At 46.7% G+C, this 16,540-nt stretch overlaps 1 protein-coding gene across 2 annotated transcripts in view; it reads left to right on the top strand.

Annotated features, from left to right (window-relative positions):
• LOC139054078 (leukocyte receptor cluster member 1 homolog) overlaps nt 1-16,282 on the top strand; it is a 31,241-nt gene extending 14,959 nt beyond the window's left edge. The window contains exons 7-8 of one of the 2 annotated variants that reach the window (XM_070530599.1): nt 14,566-14,804; nt 15,575-16,282. In XM_070530599.1, coding sequence (XP_070386700.1) covers nt 14,566-14,804; nt 15,575-15,959 — 624 coding nt within the window. In that variant the 3' untranslated portion in view covers nt 15,960-16,282. Of the gene's footprint in view, nt 1-537; nt 2,287-14,565; nt 14,805-15,574 lie in introns of those variants that run through there. The other variant, XM_070530600.1, reaches the window with a different exon arrangement.
• Nucleotides 16,283-16,540: the final 258 nt, after the last annotated feature.

Below are 16,540 nucleotides of genomic sequence, written 5' to 3' on the forward strand. Positions count from 1 at the left end.
ATTAATAAAAATTTGGCTTGTGTTGTAGGCTTTCATCAATACAAGGTGCTATGTGTCATTAGCAGTACCATTAAAATATAAAAGGCATTATTTGCAGTATGCTAATAGCATACTGGTTTGTTGCGTAATGGAAGCTTGATATCTGTGGTAGTTCATATACAGCACATTTTATCAGTTTCTGACACAATTAATATAAACCACCTCCAATGCAAACAATTAACTAGTTGTAAAATTATGCTGTATTGCAATTGTGATAGCATATAGACTTTTGTAATTTGGTGAAGGGGATGAAGGGAATTTTCTTTTCATGTGCTTCAGACTGGCAGTGGTGTCATATTTTGTATTTCTGCAGTAGTTGTATCCATCCTGCACTATGAAGATCACAAGATGATCATGTGCCTTACAAAGAGTAACGTAAAAACATAAGTGTTTGCTGACATTGGCCACAGAGATAGCAGGTTGTTGTACTGTAGCATGGATAACGCAGTGTGTTTGATGGTAGAATGAAACTAAAACTGACTCTATCAATAATTCTAGCAACTTGCACAGCAGACAGAGCTACATTCAAAGAAGGTGAAACGCCTGGAGAAGCCGCTAGAACAACTACGAGCTGAAAGGTTGGCTCGTGAGAAGGCAGAACGGGCAAGGGCTGAGGATGTCCTTCGAAGAGCTCGGGGTGAGCTGCCAGTCCGAGAGGTGTCGCCTGATGTTGTCCTGGATGACAGACGACGAGGCTACAATTCCCAGTACAACCCGCACCTAGCGAAGCGCCCACAGTGACTTGTCTGAATTTGGGCATTTCCCTTCTGGGCTGCTGTATGGACGGTGTTGCTGTAATATTGAGACTGCAACTACTACATTAAGATACAGCTGCTATGTACAGTCGCAAACAGTAGCCAGATGTTTAAACACTTAGAAGTGGTGTTGCACTGCAGTGTGTGCTATTTGAGATGACTCCGTTTTATAGCAGTGTAGTTCTGAGTACACCTCGTGTAAGCAACTGTTTTAGAGCGCAGCTCTTAGGCCTCCCATTCCTCGGTGAGAGTCTGCAGCATAAATGAGCAAACGAACACAGCGAAAGATGAAAGAGCAAATGCGGAGCGAAATATGAAAGATGTGAGCCGTGAATGGCGGAGACCAATGAGAGTGGCCCCTTCTGTGACGTGCATGCGGGAAGCTGCTGTCATGCAGACCTGCCCAACCACTCGATGTGTACTCATAACTGGTCTCAGCCAGTCCGCTGGTTTGTTACTATCGTCTGCTCACGTCAGCTCTTGCTTGCGCTTGTTTGGTTTGCTTGGTTTGGTCTCATTCGCACTTGTTTCGGTTGTCATGGTTTGCTATTGCTTTGTAATCTGATTGTATATAAGACGTGATTTGTGTAGTACTTTTTGTAAGCCATGCAGCACCAGCGATTACACTGGAACCTCCAAGGAGTCATGTATAAAAGCCTACGTGCTTGACTCACAGATCGGATTTTTGACGATTGCCAACTCTGCTACATGTTTATCTCAAATTCTTTGCCTCAAAATATCATGAAATGAAAACACGTCTGGAGCTGCGCTCAAATTTTGCACTAGGGAGTATCGTAATTGTCAGTGAATTTTTTACCTATTCATTACAATGTCTCCAAGCCAAAGCCAACTATTAGCATTCCTCACCATGCTCAAAGGGCCCCTGAACCACTGCTTACCGTTTTTTTGTTCTTTAGTTGAACATACACATCATGTACACTGTACCATAATGATCATCTTTCTCAAAAATGGCAAAGCTACACACCACAAGGAAGGCACAAAGATAAATAACAATCCCATGCTCCCCACCTCAGGTTTTTCCAGTCATGACAGCAGTAGGGTGCCATGTGTGACGTTACCAGGATAAAAGCTTTCGATTGGTTGGCCGATGATGGACGATAGTGCCAACATGACGAGAGCTGTTGTCTGTTCTGAGAATGGAAGGGGGCTCGCCCATTGTGCTCCACTCAACCGTCTATGAAGCTTCCATTCAATCGCCAATACGCTGAGGACGATTGGGCATGGACAATGGGGAGGCCTTTCTTTTGATGTGTTGACGCTATCCCTAGCCTTCACTGCAGTGCATGGAGTTGGTGACAGTATGCAGTGAGGAGAAAAGAGTGCCAGTGGGGAGAGGAGGGCAGTGCTGAGGGTGAGCAGTAGTGTGGGGAGGGCAGTGAAGGTGAGAGAAATAAACCATGGTGGGACCGTGTATTCATTCATCAAACGCCTGTAACTGTGCTATTACTAAAAATAAAATTTTAAAAAATTATTTCGGCTAGATGTTCATTGTGGACTAATACACATCAGGTGCTATGTAACTAATTTTCGAGCTCAGGGTGGTTCTGGGGCTCTATAAACGGGCCCTGAACCACTTTTTATAGAAGTCGCGAAATAAATTTGAAGATAAAATAGGCAATTTTAGAAGTACTTTGCCACTAAGAATACTTCAGTTTGTTCAGCATTAACGGAGTTATTGGCCATCAAACATCCCGTTCGCACTGCTTCCACTCCTTCTTCAATGCCTTGCACTGCCAAGACTCCAGTGGAGTAGGGTGGCCACAATGCCCCTCCGACTGAATGTCACCATGGCGCACAGTTCAAATTTAATTTTGGATGTTCATGTAGATGCCACTACTTCTGATTTTGGTGCCTACAATGCGCCAAAGGCGGTTGTCCTCAGCGAGCCACAGTGCGCTCAGCCAGCGGAGTCGTTGCAGCACCTCGCGGCAGCCGCAGTATTAACCCGTTTACATAGAATTATTCTATATATTGAACAATTTCTGGACGCGGTATGGTTACAGTGAGTATATATAGCAAAAATTATGCTTACATCGAATAAAAATAGCAGCGACTCCCAATATATCGAACGTCAAGCGGCAGAAAGTGCCCTGGAAGTTGGTTTTCCCTCGCGGTGGTGGGAAAACCCGGTGGTGTGGCTCCATCCAACCGCTCTCCCTACCGTGACCATGCTGCCTGCAAAAATTATCTGCAAAAAATGATCCTGGCCTGCCCGCAGCGCTTGCACAAACAGCCAATCAGAGGGCCTTGTGCCCTCATTGGGCAAGATGGCGAAAGTGCGATTTGTCTCACTGCTTTTCTGGTTCATTGTGTATGCGCCTTGTGGGCCTTCTCCCGCAGTGTTGCCGTGATGAAGCGGCAGAATTCGCCTTTCGTTATAAAGCTCAAAATCATAAATCGGGTTGAACGCGGTGAAAAGTAGGATGTCCCCGCAGCGTCCAAGATTTCAAGGAGCACTATCTTGAGGAATAAGGGGGGGATTAGGGCTAAAGCGGCTAAACTCGCGACCCGGTGCCCGTGGCGCCCGACGTGTACGCACAGCCGTGTACGAGGAGTTGCTTCCGAAATTGCTTCAGCCGTGCAACTTCCTCATGACTGTAAATTCTGATGAATGCGATGAAGTCATTTCCGGTGTGTCCGAAGTTTGGAGTGAGCTGTCAGAATTTCCGGAAGCTGTTGAGGAATCAACGGTGGACGAGTTTGTGAGTGCAAATGATGGTGTCGTGACCACGGGAGAGCCTGAAAACGGAGACTACATTGCTGACATCATACCGAGCACAAATGAAAGTGGGCACAATGAGGAAACCAACGACGGTCCTTGGCCCACATCCTCCGTAGTGATTGGTGTGCTCGCACTAGTCCGGTGCTTCTGCGCAAATGCGGAAGGTTGCAGCCTCTTCTGCTCCGACTCCTTAGACAATGTGGAGAAGTGCGCGCGTCGCAGCCAGCGAAATTGCCCAAGCAGAAGAAAATGCAGGACTATTTCGTGCGAAACTAAGCTAGTTTCATCAATAAAGTGGTTTTATAAATAATATGTGCCTTTATGACATCCAAACATTTAGCAGGCTTATATCGAATTATGCTCTAATCAAACTGATAGGCGTTTTTTTGCGAGTTCGATATAGCCGGGTTCGACTGTACATCTAGCTGTAGTGTGGGTGCACATTTTCTTTGTGCATGACAGGGCTTGAGTGCAGGCTCATGTTCATATGATCGAGTCTGGCTGTGCTACATGGTATGGACTGGCTTTGTCCTGCACCAGCTTGACCAACAGATTGTGGCCACATCCAACTCGCACATTTTGAAGCACTATCAATAGCTCAATACGATCTGCCAAGGCATCCAATGAGGAGCGGCCAGGAGTTAGCGCACGCTGCCAAGCATGCATGTCGTCTGACCTTAAGTTTTGTGTGATTCAAGGCTAGTTGAGTGTTCAAAACTAGTCAAAATTAGTGAGACCTGATGGCTGTGACACCAATAAGCAGGGTGGCGAAAGTTTAATGCTTACGTGGGCGGCTGCAGCCGAGCATGTGCAGATGATTGTCAGCTTCTTCTGGAAGTGCATAATTATTATCAAAACTTAAAAGCCGATTTTTGCTTCATTCACCCTGTTTATTAAACTGTGTCAATAAATATACCTAGCAACAGTAGGAAGAAGTGTACTGATCCAAACGCCCTTCTTGATTGATGTAAACTATTTGCCAATAGCAGCGGCATATGAGAATAGCATCCAGAAAAGAGTGAGGACCAGGCTTCTGTTGAAAAGAGTGTGTTTGAGAGAAAGGTGACATTGTGCTTCGCTTGCGAGGTCCACACACCGTGCACGACTGCAAAACTTGGCTGAGATATTCACAGCAGTGTATACTATGTACAGACTATGTTTTTTCACCTAACCTGGGAGGTGGTTCAGGACCCCTTTAAGTGAAGTCTTAGTGCTCTCTTATCTGTGCATTGCAAAGCTGTTACTCCATTTTATTCTTCATTCCCTTGGCAGATTTGGATCACTTTCTTGTAGCTTTCTTTGACTGTTTCACTTGTTTTCGTGGTTGGAATCGGAATAAAGCATTAGTTAATATTACGACAAGGAATTCAACCACTGGTGTTGAAGCATTTTGTTTTCTCATTCGTGTAGCTAGAGTGTAATTAAGAAGATGAAAAGAAACTGCATAATGCAAGCTGCTCAATTTTACATAGTTGATGTTCAAACTCCTTTTTTATTTATTAGGGCGCCATATCTTGACTATTTAAACAGCATGTTAAATTTGTAGAAAACATGTCATATGCACGTGTGGTTTCTAAATATACAAATCTCCTTTGTCTTTAGAGCACAATGCATATTGTTATTTAGTGGTTGCTTGCCATGTATCTGAGCAGAAAGTCTCACCCATCATTCTGTATTCAGTTCATAAATTAGGTTGTTGGAGTTGACATACAGAGCATCCCTTAGCCTGGGCGAAGGTACTGGTTTTGAGTTCTGCTGTTGCCAGGAACCCACTACTAGTTTTTTTAATTAATAGAGATGTCCCCTAGCTTGGGGCTTAGCTGCTTGTGAGGGTTCTCATTTTGAAACTGCAGCCGTATAGAGATTCCTTGGCATTGTCTCTGGGCACCTCTTTTCTAACCACAGATGGCCTTGTAGTAAAGCATCTACCACCTCTGTGAAAGACCGATCGGGAACCCACCAGTAAAATAGGTACAAGCATGCTTTCTGGCCAGATGCAACACCATTGTGGTAGCTCAATGATTGAAAGGGGGTCAGCCCCCAAACCAAAGGACTTCCCCACCAATAATGTGCTCTGGAATGCCCTATTCGAAACCACTGCTGCAAAATATGTGTATAGCTTTTTATGAAATGTTCATAGACAGCATTGCATGTGTGAAGTACAGTCGAACCTCGTACTAAGGAAGTCGCATCGGACACGAAAATGTCTTCGTTATATCTGATATTCGTTATAAGAGTACACGCATATATTGGCCAAAAAAAGTACCGCTCTTGTTTTTGCAAAAGAAACACAAGCGGAGTGGGGTGCCTCTGACGGGCCAGCAGAGTCTCTCGCAGATTTTGATGGCCCGTAGGCTTATTGCCGTGCCGATACGAAGCACGGGAACAGCAATACCGTATTTTTTCGCGTATGGCCCGCGTCCTCTTATACAACGCACCCCCAATTACAACACCCGTAAAGAAAAGGTGTGGTCTCGCGGCGCTGCTGTGAAGCCACACCTCGAGGCGAAATTTGCATATACTGTGCCCCCTAACTTTGCTGGTAAATTTTTCTAGTTTTTGGTGCGGGTTAAAGGCGAAAATACCTACATACGGGCGCTCTGCATCGCCGCGAAATCACAGGGATCGTGCCGATCCCTTATGCGCTGCCGTATTGCAGCGCTCTTCAACCGCGCTTCGTGCGAAAGAACCGTGCCCGCGGTCCGTGGCGAAGTGAGCGGCGGCGGCTCTAGGCATCGGCTTCACAGTGCGTCAGCATTTTTGACGGTGGCAGATGGAAAGGAAGCACCATCGTCCCTGGTTAGCGATAGGCTCGACGCGCGTTTCATCGCACTGCAATACGATAGCGCACGACCGCAGTCACGTGGTTTTATTTCATATTTCGCGGGCATTCTTTAAACGCCGGAAAATATCCCCGCGCAGCGTTTCTAGTGCCAAAGGTAGGATGGAGGCGTCGCAGGAAAGTCCGAATAATCGCGCAAGTCTAAAAATAGGTCGGCGACTGTATTTGATATTTTTGCTACCAGAACATGTATTTTGAGGCACCTGCAAACAAAACATCTGCTTCGCTATAACTGATACCGTCTTGGTTGCCACATTTTTTTGTTTCGGTATTGCATAGAATTTCTAATTGAAACAAAGCATGGTCAAGCAAATGTTTACATTTACTTCGTTATATATGATAATTCGTTATATCCCTGTTCGTTATATTGAGGTTCCACTGCACTAGTAGCTGTGTTTTGTTATGTATCAAAAATTCTTCATGGACTTAAACTTCGATTTCAGTGCATTAAGGTCATTGTTATTTGCATTCTCATGTCAATTTAATTTTGTTTTGTGCGTTGTGAAACACTAATTCTTGCTTTAAGTGCAGTTTTTCTTAGGTTTTGTGTTTATATCCTGTGTAGTAGGTAATGCTGACTGTTTCTACCTGAGCACTTTATCTGCTTGGAAGACGTAGCTTAGAAATGTATATATTTGAAGTGTACAGTGTGTTTCGTCAATCTATGCTTGTGCTGGCCTTGCATTGAGAGAATAAATACATTGTTAATACAAATACTGGCAAGAAAGGTTGCAGCTGCAATGTGGATTCGATCTTGCTGGTTGTAGTGTTGGTGATGGAGTAATTGAATGCACACGTACAATTCTTACAGCTATGTGTATATTTTATTGAAGTGACTGAATTGTTGCAAACATTGCACATGTTTATACTTCAGAGTTGATGGCAATACTTATCAGGTAGTGTGCAGTGTGCTGTTAAATTACAGGGCGCATGCACCAGATACACTGGTTAAACATTGACGTTGCGAACTTCAACGTAACGAAATCGTGGTTTTAACGACTCGTCTTACGTTTCGTCAGTATACCGAAGCGTCTTTATCCGCGATTTCATTGTAACGAAATTGTGGTGAAGCCTCCCTTGAACACGGGCTTGGAGGTTGCACCGTACATACGGTTGCGTGAGTAAACTGTAGCGACGTTTTCACGCAAAACGTGAACGTAATGTTGAAGTCGATTTCTTGCATAGTATAATTTGCCCGCGCAGTGACCACCTTTCACTGTTTTGTGTGACGAGTGGCGTATAAAATGTGTGCGTTTGAGACATAGATTATTCTTCGTCATGTCATTTCACTTTTTCAAACACCCGGGCAAATGCAACGGGAATTGAGTAGCTGCCCGAGATTCAGGAATGGACTTGAAATAGTATGGGCATGTAGTCCTGGGACGCTAAATTTTTACTTTAAGCGAGTACAAAGTCGATAAATTTGGCATTTTTTTTGCCAATTTAGTACATTTCTTCGTTTTTATTCAATACCGGCTCTTGCAGCATCCACCTATATGTGGCTACCTTTACAGCGGTAATTATAAGTAACACGGTGTTCTACACTCCTAAAGTCACCGGAAGCAAGGGACTTCAAAAGTGAATTGTGCTCTACTATTTGAGTATTCGCGCAGTTCTTCTTTTTAAGGGCTCATGCTAAGGCAGAAAAAATACAGGGAGGTTAGCATTGACCGGCTGCAGCCTGTTGTTGGCTAATGTCTTCACCGCACATGGGCGGAAAGATTTTTGCCTAAGTCAAAATTGAGAAAAGACTTCTTTTAAAAACTGCATATTATATGGACTCATTGACGCTGGTGATTGACAGAGGTAGCGCGACAACCCGCGACTGGCGGCGAAGGAGCGACTCACGGCCACAGCGACTGGTGTTCACTCCGGCAAGCGCGAGAGCCGCCCGTCGCCATGTGCACCGAAATGTCTCGCGATTCAAACTATCGAGGTGGTTGCTCTTGAGGTCGAGTGGGTGGTGTCCTCATTCCAGGACTCCACTGGCTATGGCTGCTCGACGTACTTGCTGGACGAGAGCTTCTTGTTCCGCCAGGGTATCGCCGGTCAGCTGTACCTCCCACCGCTCTAATGACGTGCTAGGCGTCTTTAAGTGTTGAGGTTTTCTCCCGCACCCCCACGAGATGTGGAAGAGTGTAGGGCGTGTGTCGCCGCACCAGGGGCAGATGCCGCGATATGTATGTGGGAACATTTTACTGTATCTGTGTAGGTTTGGAAATGTGTTTGAATAAGTCGGAGAGCTACGGCATCTTCAGTGCTGAGCTTTCTGTGAGGCGGAGGATAAATCCTGCGGTTGAGTTGCTGGATCTCGAGTCGGTCGCAGTAATTGGACGGCAGGGGCATGAAGGTATAAAGGATGGGGATTGATGAGACGATTCGTCTTGCCCCGCTCGGTTGATTAGCGCTCGAGCTAGGGCGTTCGCCCTTTCGTTCCCCTCCAGACCCGCGTGGTCCGGCATCCACGTGATTTGATGGTATTCTTGCAGCCTCGGGCCTAGGATCTGAGCCGCCAGCAGCGGTGTTCGTCCGTTTGTAAAGTTACGGCAGGCCTGTTGCGAGTCGGTAACGACATACTTCCCTGCCTACCCTGTCTTCTTGCTTTATTACCAGCGCCGCGGCTATGGTCTCAGCCGCAGCTGCGGTCTCTGCCCTTACGGAGGCCGCGAGGGTCAAGGAGTTGTCTCTCCCGTTCACAGCGGCTACCGCGAAGAGGCCCCCTACAGGGTATACGCCGCCACGTCCACGTACGTTACGTACGGGTCACCCTTGAATTGTCGGCGCTGTCTGTCGACGCGAGCCTTTCGTCGTCCTTCATGGAGTTCATGGTTCATGTGCTTCGGTATCGGGTTCGCCTTGATCTTGCCTCTGACCTCAGGCGGGAGTGATCGTTGCCCATCGAGGGCACGGAGCTCCGTTGCCGTTCCGGTCCGGTGGAGGATGGCTCTGCCCGCCTCCGTCTTCTGTAGTCTGGTCTTTTGCGAAGCCATAACCGCGTCCAACAGCTCAGCGAAGGTGTTGTGGATCCCGAGGGCCGCTAACTTCTCGTTTGAGGTGGTGACAGGGAGACCCAGGGCCGTCTTGTACGCGCCTCTGATGATGGCATCGACTTGTTCTTGGTCGTGTTTGTTTAGCGAGTGACAGTGATACGGCATGCTATACGCTATTCTGCTGATCACCAGAGCCTGGACGAGGCGAAGCGTGTCCTCTTCTCGCATGCCCTTGCGGCTTCTTGTAATTCGTTTTATAATCCGCGAGAGCTGGTTGGTGGCAGACCTTAGGGTTTGGATGGTGTGGGGAGCTTTCAGGTTGCTCTGGATCCAAAAACCCAGAATCCTAGTCTTATTGCCTTCCGTGATCTTCTGGCCCTCAAGAAAGAGGTCGATAGGGCCGGGGGACTTGTAGATTCCCCCTCCGTGCACCCGGATCACCTCGGACTTTTCGGGCGCACAACGCATCCCGCTCGCTGCCGGAAATCTCTCCACGGCCGTCGCGGCCTCTTGAAGGGTCGCCTCTTTTCGCGCTAGGGAGCCCTTGGTGGCCCAGAGCGTGATGTAGTCTGCGTACAGGGCGTAACCTAGGTCGGGGATCAGATCAGCCACTACTGGAGTGGGAATGGTCCAACTCTCACCATTCCGAGGAGCTAAAGGGAGGGAAACTACGGGTGTCTCTACCCCCCGAAATCCCACTCCGCAACCTTTCCAGCGACGGTATACATACGCCCGACATGCCGGCGCCCGGTTAGCTTTTTATAAAGTATGTAGATTGGATTTAATGCGTTTTTATACACTTTAACGCGATCTGCGCGACTTCAGGGTAATTTTGTCACTGAAAATGCCCAATTCATAGCTAAGCAATTCAGTAATTTTCTTATCTCACTTTGTTACAAGATTACTTTTAGGAAGCTTAGTGTTATTTACGGAGTCTGTAAGGCTCTGTTTAAGTCAATATAAAATTACCCATGAACGAATGACTTGACATTCAGGGATTTCCTGACAATGCAACTTAAAAGGTCAAGGCGCGCACGTTAACGCATTTCTAGTCAATATAAATATAAAGCTGGAACAGGGAGAACTAATCAAATAGTGAAAATGTGTATTGCGGAAAGCCATGAACGTGAGAACACTTCAGGACAAAAGTGAAAGCTGGTTATTTTTTTAGGTATTTGCACGGCACAGAAGGAGTCTATAGCATCCACATCATGCATTTATAAGCAAGCAAGAACACCTTAAACAGTTCAAGGGCACATGCCGTAGTTGTAGGTTCACAACAGGCATAATTGCACATACTACCTTATAAATTATGTCCGTTACCGCATACGTGCGCATTCGTACTTTACATGCGCTATGGTACTTCACGTCCCGTACAGTTTTGCTAACTCTTGGAATTGAAGGTCCCTGAAACTGCAGGGCAGTAGTAAAGAAGCTTACGAAAAGAATTTAGTTTTCGTGTGCAGTTGTAACGTGCACACTTTGAAAGAAATAAAAAAGCGCGAATTCGAACACTTTAGAATAGCATCCACAAGCGAACTGAATAACTGAGAGATACAACCAGACCCTAGGGGCTCGACTCATGCATCCCTTAATACAAGAACAAGGAACCAAATGAAACGGACTGGGACGACCACCTCGAAGCAGCAGCTGCATAGGCACTTAATGCGGCGGTTCAATCTTCTATTGGAACTTCACCTTTTGAAGCTCTTTATCGGCACATTCCAAGACTGACCACCGTCAAAAACTTGGTCACACATGTAACAGATGGACGTACCCTTTCAAGACAAAACATCTGCCTAAACATTCGCGCTGAGCTACACTGAAAGGCTACTGATGCGCAAAGGCCCACAAACGGTACTATGGTCTTTGTCGCCGACCAGCGCCGCAATAGCAGGTCTGGGACGAGGCTTGGGTAAAGCAATATGCACTGACACCAGACAAAACTTGGTACGCGAAGAAGTTCCAGTGCCCTTTCGTGATCGCCGTGGACCAACGCAGGAGAAACAATTATTTGTGCATCTGTGTCGCCTTCGGAAAAGAGACTTCCGGCAGAACTGATGAGGTACGTTTCTTGTTTATTTTACTCCACACACACACACACACACACACACACACACACACACACACACACACACACACACACACACACACACACACACACACACACACACACACACACACACACACACACACACACACACACACACACACACACACACACACACACACACACACACACACACACACACACACACACACACACACACACACACACACACACACACACACACACACACACACACACACACACACACACACACACACACACACACACACACACACACACACACACACACACACACACACACACACACACACACACACACACACACACACACACACACACACACACACACACACACACACACACACACACACACACACACACACACACACACACACACACACACACACACACACACACACACACACACACACACACACACACACACACACACACACACACACACACACACACACACACACACACACACACACACACACACACACACACACACACACACACACACACACACACACACGCACGCACGCACGCACGCACGCACGCACGCACGCACGCACGCACGCGCGCGCGCGCGCGCGCGCGCGTGCGTGCGTGCGTGCGTGCGTGCGTGCGTGCGTGCGTGCGTGCGTGCGTGCGTGCGTGTGTGTGTGTGTGTGTGTGTGTGTGTGTGTGTGTGTGTGTGTGTGTGTGTGTGTGTGTGTGTGTGTGTGTGTGTGTGTCAGCCAATGTCAGCCGGGATCCATTGGTCTAAGAGGAACGAAGAGGCTGGTCCGTAGGTTGAGGACGCACGTTCGAAAAAAAAAACGGTACCTTAGTCCCTACTTTTCGATTTATACACTCAATGATATGCAGCTAGGGGGCCGTTTTTTTTCCTATGTCGCAGTGAGATCGGGCGCACTGAGCGTGCGAATCAAAGCCAAATGAGGAGGATATTAAGCCGTGACGTGTTCCAGTGATTTCTCTTCCGTGCTTTTGTTCACATTTTGTTTTGACTACATGCAGTTTTGGACAGAGGTAGACGTTGTACTTCTAACTCAGCCACGAACAAATTGCTTGCCGACTTCGGAAAATATTTGGCGTGCTTATAGCTTTACGTAACCGTAGCGGCAAACGGAAATGGGGAGAACGTCACCTGCCCCTCGTGTCCGGTGTGGCTACAGGCTTGGGCGGCAACCTTCCGCAACGTTGCAAGCGGTACGGATGCACTCCCATCTTCAGCAACATGTATGTCGGTGGAAATGCCAGGACGCAGCAGAAGAGAGAGTTGACGGGAGCATATCGCATTTCTACACTTGGACACAAAAAGTGCCTATGCGCGACATCGGTAGCCCTAACCAAGAAAGAACTTCAATATCTTGAACAGTGTTGCAGTGCATAGATAATGTGATTACCGTTAATATGATATGTTGTGACTCGCGCGTGTTCAGTGCGGGTAGGGGAAATTGCGTGCAAGAATAAAGATCAGTTGTTTGTCCAGGTACCATCCTCTCGCTTTGTCTATCTTCACCACTCCACTTTCTCCTTTTTCAAGTCTGCTGGCGTTCTGCGACTATAACTATGTACCAACTAGCCCAACAAGCGACGTGGACGTTTAACTAATCACTCAAGTGTAGCAAGCAAATATACGTTATTTGTATAGCACGGAGAAACACTGTTGACCCTTATTATTCCAAAGCACGCTGACAGTGGAATCACTTCCCCCTCTCAAGTGTTATTCGGGCTTTTGTTCCTAGAATTATACAAGAATTATGCTGCCTGCCACCAGCGATATTAAAAAAGATCCTTAAACTTAAAAATTGTCACTCCGCATTTAAATATCTAATCCAGCTTAGCGATAACGAGGAGACTGGTGTACTTCCAATGCCACCAACGATATGTCTCACAGATGCGCCGGGTACTGTAATTTATTTTTAATTTTTTTTTGCAAGTTTCGACAGTTGGTGAAATATTATAGGAACACTTTGTCGTCATTCTTCAACGTGAGTATTGATGTAACACATTTTAACGACTCAACATCGACTGTGGTGGCGCACGCTCTTATAAACCGCAATGTTCAATTCAATTGCGAAAACCGCAACCTGCAATGCACACCGACACCGGTGCCGTTTTCCGTACATCCTGTCCTTTCGCGTGTCGTAAACTGTGCGACAAGTACGACCACACAGAATGGTTTTGCTTTTCGACGCCACTAGACTCCATGTCAACCTGCCTATTTCCTACAAGAAACTGACTTAGTTTTCCTAGCTCTAAAGCATTTTTTTTTCTTTCGGAGGGGCGAAATTTTACTATCCTTGTTTTCGTGTGATTTATTATGTTTCTCTAATTGGTGCCACAAGCCAGTTTTCTTGTTTTGTTTGTTCTTCTGCTCCTTCATGGCTGTTATTTTTCTGCGGGGACACTCGATAATTTGCCGTTGTTTTGTTTTAGTCCGTGCGGTCTATCATCTTCCTTCACGTTTTCCTTCGCTTATCGCTCCCTTATCGCTCCCTTATCGATCCCTTCGAAGGATCGACCAAGATGCGGATGGTGTTAAGGGAAATTGAAATGTCTCCTAAAACACGTAAATATTCACATTATGAAATGAGTAAAATAGCCTATGGAGAATTCAATAATTTCCCCGAAACAGGTACAATTTTCCCGTAAACTTGTTTTTTTTCCTTAATTCTTGTTGCGGAAGCAGGCGGCTGTGGCCAGCCTGCTTCCGCAAGCTTTCCCTCTGTGTCGATGCATATGTGTTCCCACAGCAAATAATAATAATAATAATAATAATAATAATAATAATAATAATAATAATAATAATAATAATAATAATAATAATAACTACAATTATCCTCTGTAGTCTTCGGAAGATATTTCCTTGCATTCGTTCTATGCGCGTGAGTGGAAGAAAAAGAAGAAAGCAGCCTGCCTCGTGCATTGCGCACGCGCCTGCATTCTTTGGCAGCAACTAGACGCCATCGTCCCACCGTGCTTCATATCTGAATAATCCGGCGACGTTTCTAGGATGCGACCAGCGGAAACTTCTTTTCCGTCGATGTATACTCTTGCGACGCCTCCTGCCAATCATGATGCAACGGCCGCAATCCGACGCCACTACTTTGCACCAGGATGCAAAGACGACTGGCCACGGATTTCGCCCCGCCGCTCAACAAGACGACGGCTGTGGCCGAGCTCAGGGATCGGCGACAGTGTCCGCGCACGGCAGCCCTCGGTCTCGACGTCCTCGTGGGTGGACGAAACGCGCCATGAATCTCGGGGTCTTTCCTTCTGGCGGCTGCCACGTGTCGCCGTTCCGTTGTTCCCGAGACCCTCACCCGCGCGTCTTTGTCAACGGAACAGCAAACAGGTGAATATTCGTACGTTTTCTATCAGCGAAAGCCTAACATTTCTGAGAGAGATAGTTTAAAAGTATCCTTCATGCAATGCTTTGGCGAGAGGTCGCCCTCATCTCTGTGGCACCGTATACACTAAAGTGGCGCGCGGCAATCGTTGCGCGAAGCGATTTTAGGGCTACATCGAATATTCCTTCTCACGTAGTGCTAATTCCAATAGAAACGTGCGTGTCCTTGGTACATTGGGTGCGCAGGCTCCTTTTACCTGTTCAGCGGGCATGTTGAAACTTGCTCAAATCTTTTTCATGCACGGCAGAAGGACAAACAAAAAGAGAACAGAAGTGAAACTGCGCTCACCTCGTGTGGACGTGTTCTCATTGTGGCAGCCTTGCTTTATTGACTGTAATTGGCAGCGGAAAGAAGCAGAGACCTTTTGTTTGTAACATGGTTGTTTGGCACTGGCAGGTTGTTTCTGCTTCGTAAAACGTGGACAATCCCGATTGGGTGACATTTGCTCTTGTCAACACTTGTAGTTTAAGGACAATTTTTTTGTATAAGTGCCTCGGGACAAATGAATCTTATTCGATTAGCCTTTAAATAAAAGAATAATTAATAGAAAATAAATTGTTTGATGTTTTGTTACTTACATCTTATTTGAGCGTTCAGTATGGAAATTAATTATGGGAAAGAGAAATATTACACAAAAGAACGAACAAACTGCGAAGAACTATCTAGCAACAGTGACGCAGACGTTCTGATTCAGTGCAAAATCCTAATGTTTCAGCGGAAATCGCACGAGAAGAGGCCTCCCAGGTCGTGTTGGTCGTGGATCGGGAGACGCAGCGACGGCGTCTCTTCTCGCTCCAGCACCAGCAACCAAGACGATGACCCACAGGAGCGAACTCGCAGCTGGCACAGCGTGTCATCCCAGGCGATCTTTACACCGGCCCCGTGTTGTCGAAGCCTCCGCCCACCGCCTGACCATCGCAGGAGCACCGCGCAGTCTCAGCCCCTGTTCCACCAGTGCGGTTCGGCGCAAGGCCGACGTGTCTCGCTTCGAGTTCACCCACAGCTTTTGCGCGGCTGGCTCCGATCGTGGCTTCGAGAATTCCGCTGTCATCGGCTTCAGTTTCAGTTCCGCAAGGCCAAGCACTCCGCCATTATTCTAACGTTGGCGGAGTAATTTTCGAAGATATTCTCTTACTTTTCAAGCAGTACAAGGACGTCCTGGCTGCTCGTTCGGATGTTATAGGCTTCCATAAAATCGGCTGTGCAATCGCTGATCTGGAATCCTGGCTGCCCTGGGGCAATTTTTCCAACGACGTGCCTCGAGCAAGTTCAACGTATGACGCAACTCACCGTTGAAGCGGACATTTCTGAGTAAAATTTTTCCGTAGGGATTTGCTGGAACTCGTGGTGAGCTTTCACCTAATCACTGCGAGATTTTCCGTTTTTTTTCTGTTTTGTAAAAAATATATTGTCACATATGCGATGTTTGTAGTTGGCCTGAATATTTACTTTTTGGGGGGGAATCTTTATTGCATTGTCGGAATTTGCGGATTCCCTGTTATGATAACAGGCATGCGCTGGCATATCTCGACTTCATATATGCCTGGCTATATGCCTGGCTCACAATGAAAAAAGCAATTAAAAGGAGAAGAGGGGACACATGAACCGCTGTGAACTTTGTCTCCTCTTCACTCCAATTTGTCGTCCTTGTTTATCGTCCGTTACGTACGGGAAGTCAAGA

Source organism: Dermacentor albipictus, chromosome 1, assembly GCF_038994185.2.
Source record: "Dermacentor albipictus isolate Rhodes 1998 colony chromosome 1, USDA_Dalb.pri_finalv2, whole genome shotgun sequence".
In the NCBI taxonomy this organism is placed as follows: Eukaryota; Metazoa; Arthropoda; class Arachnida; order Ixodida; family Ixodidae; genus Dermacentor; species Dermacentor albipictus.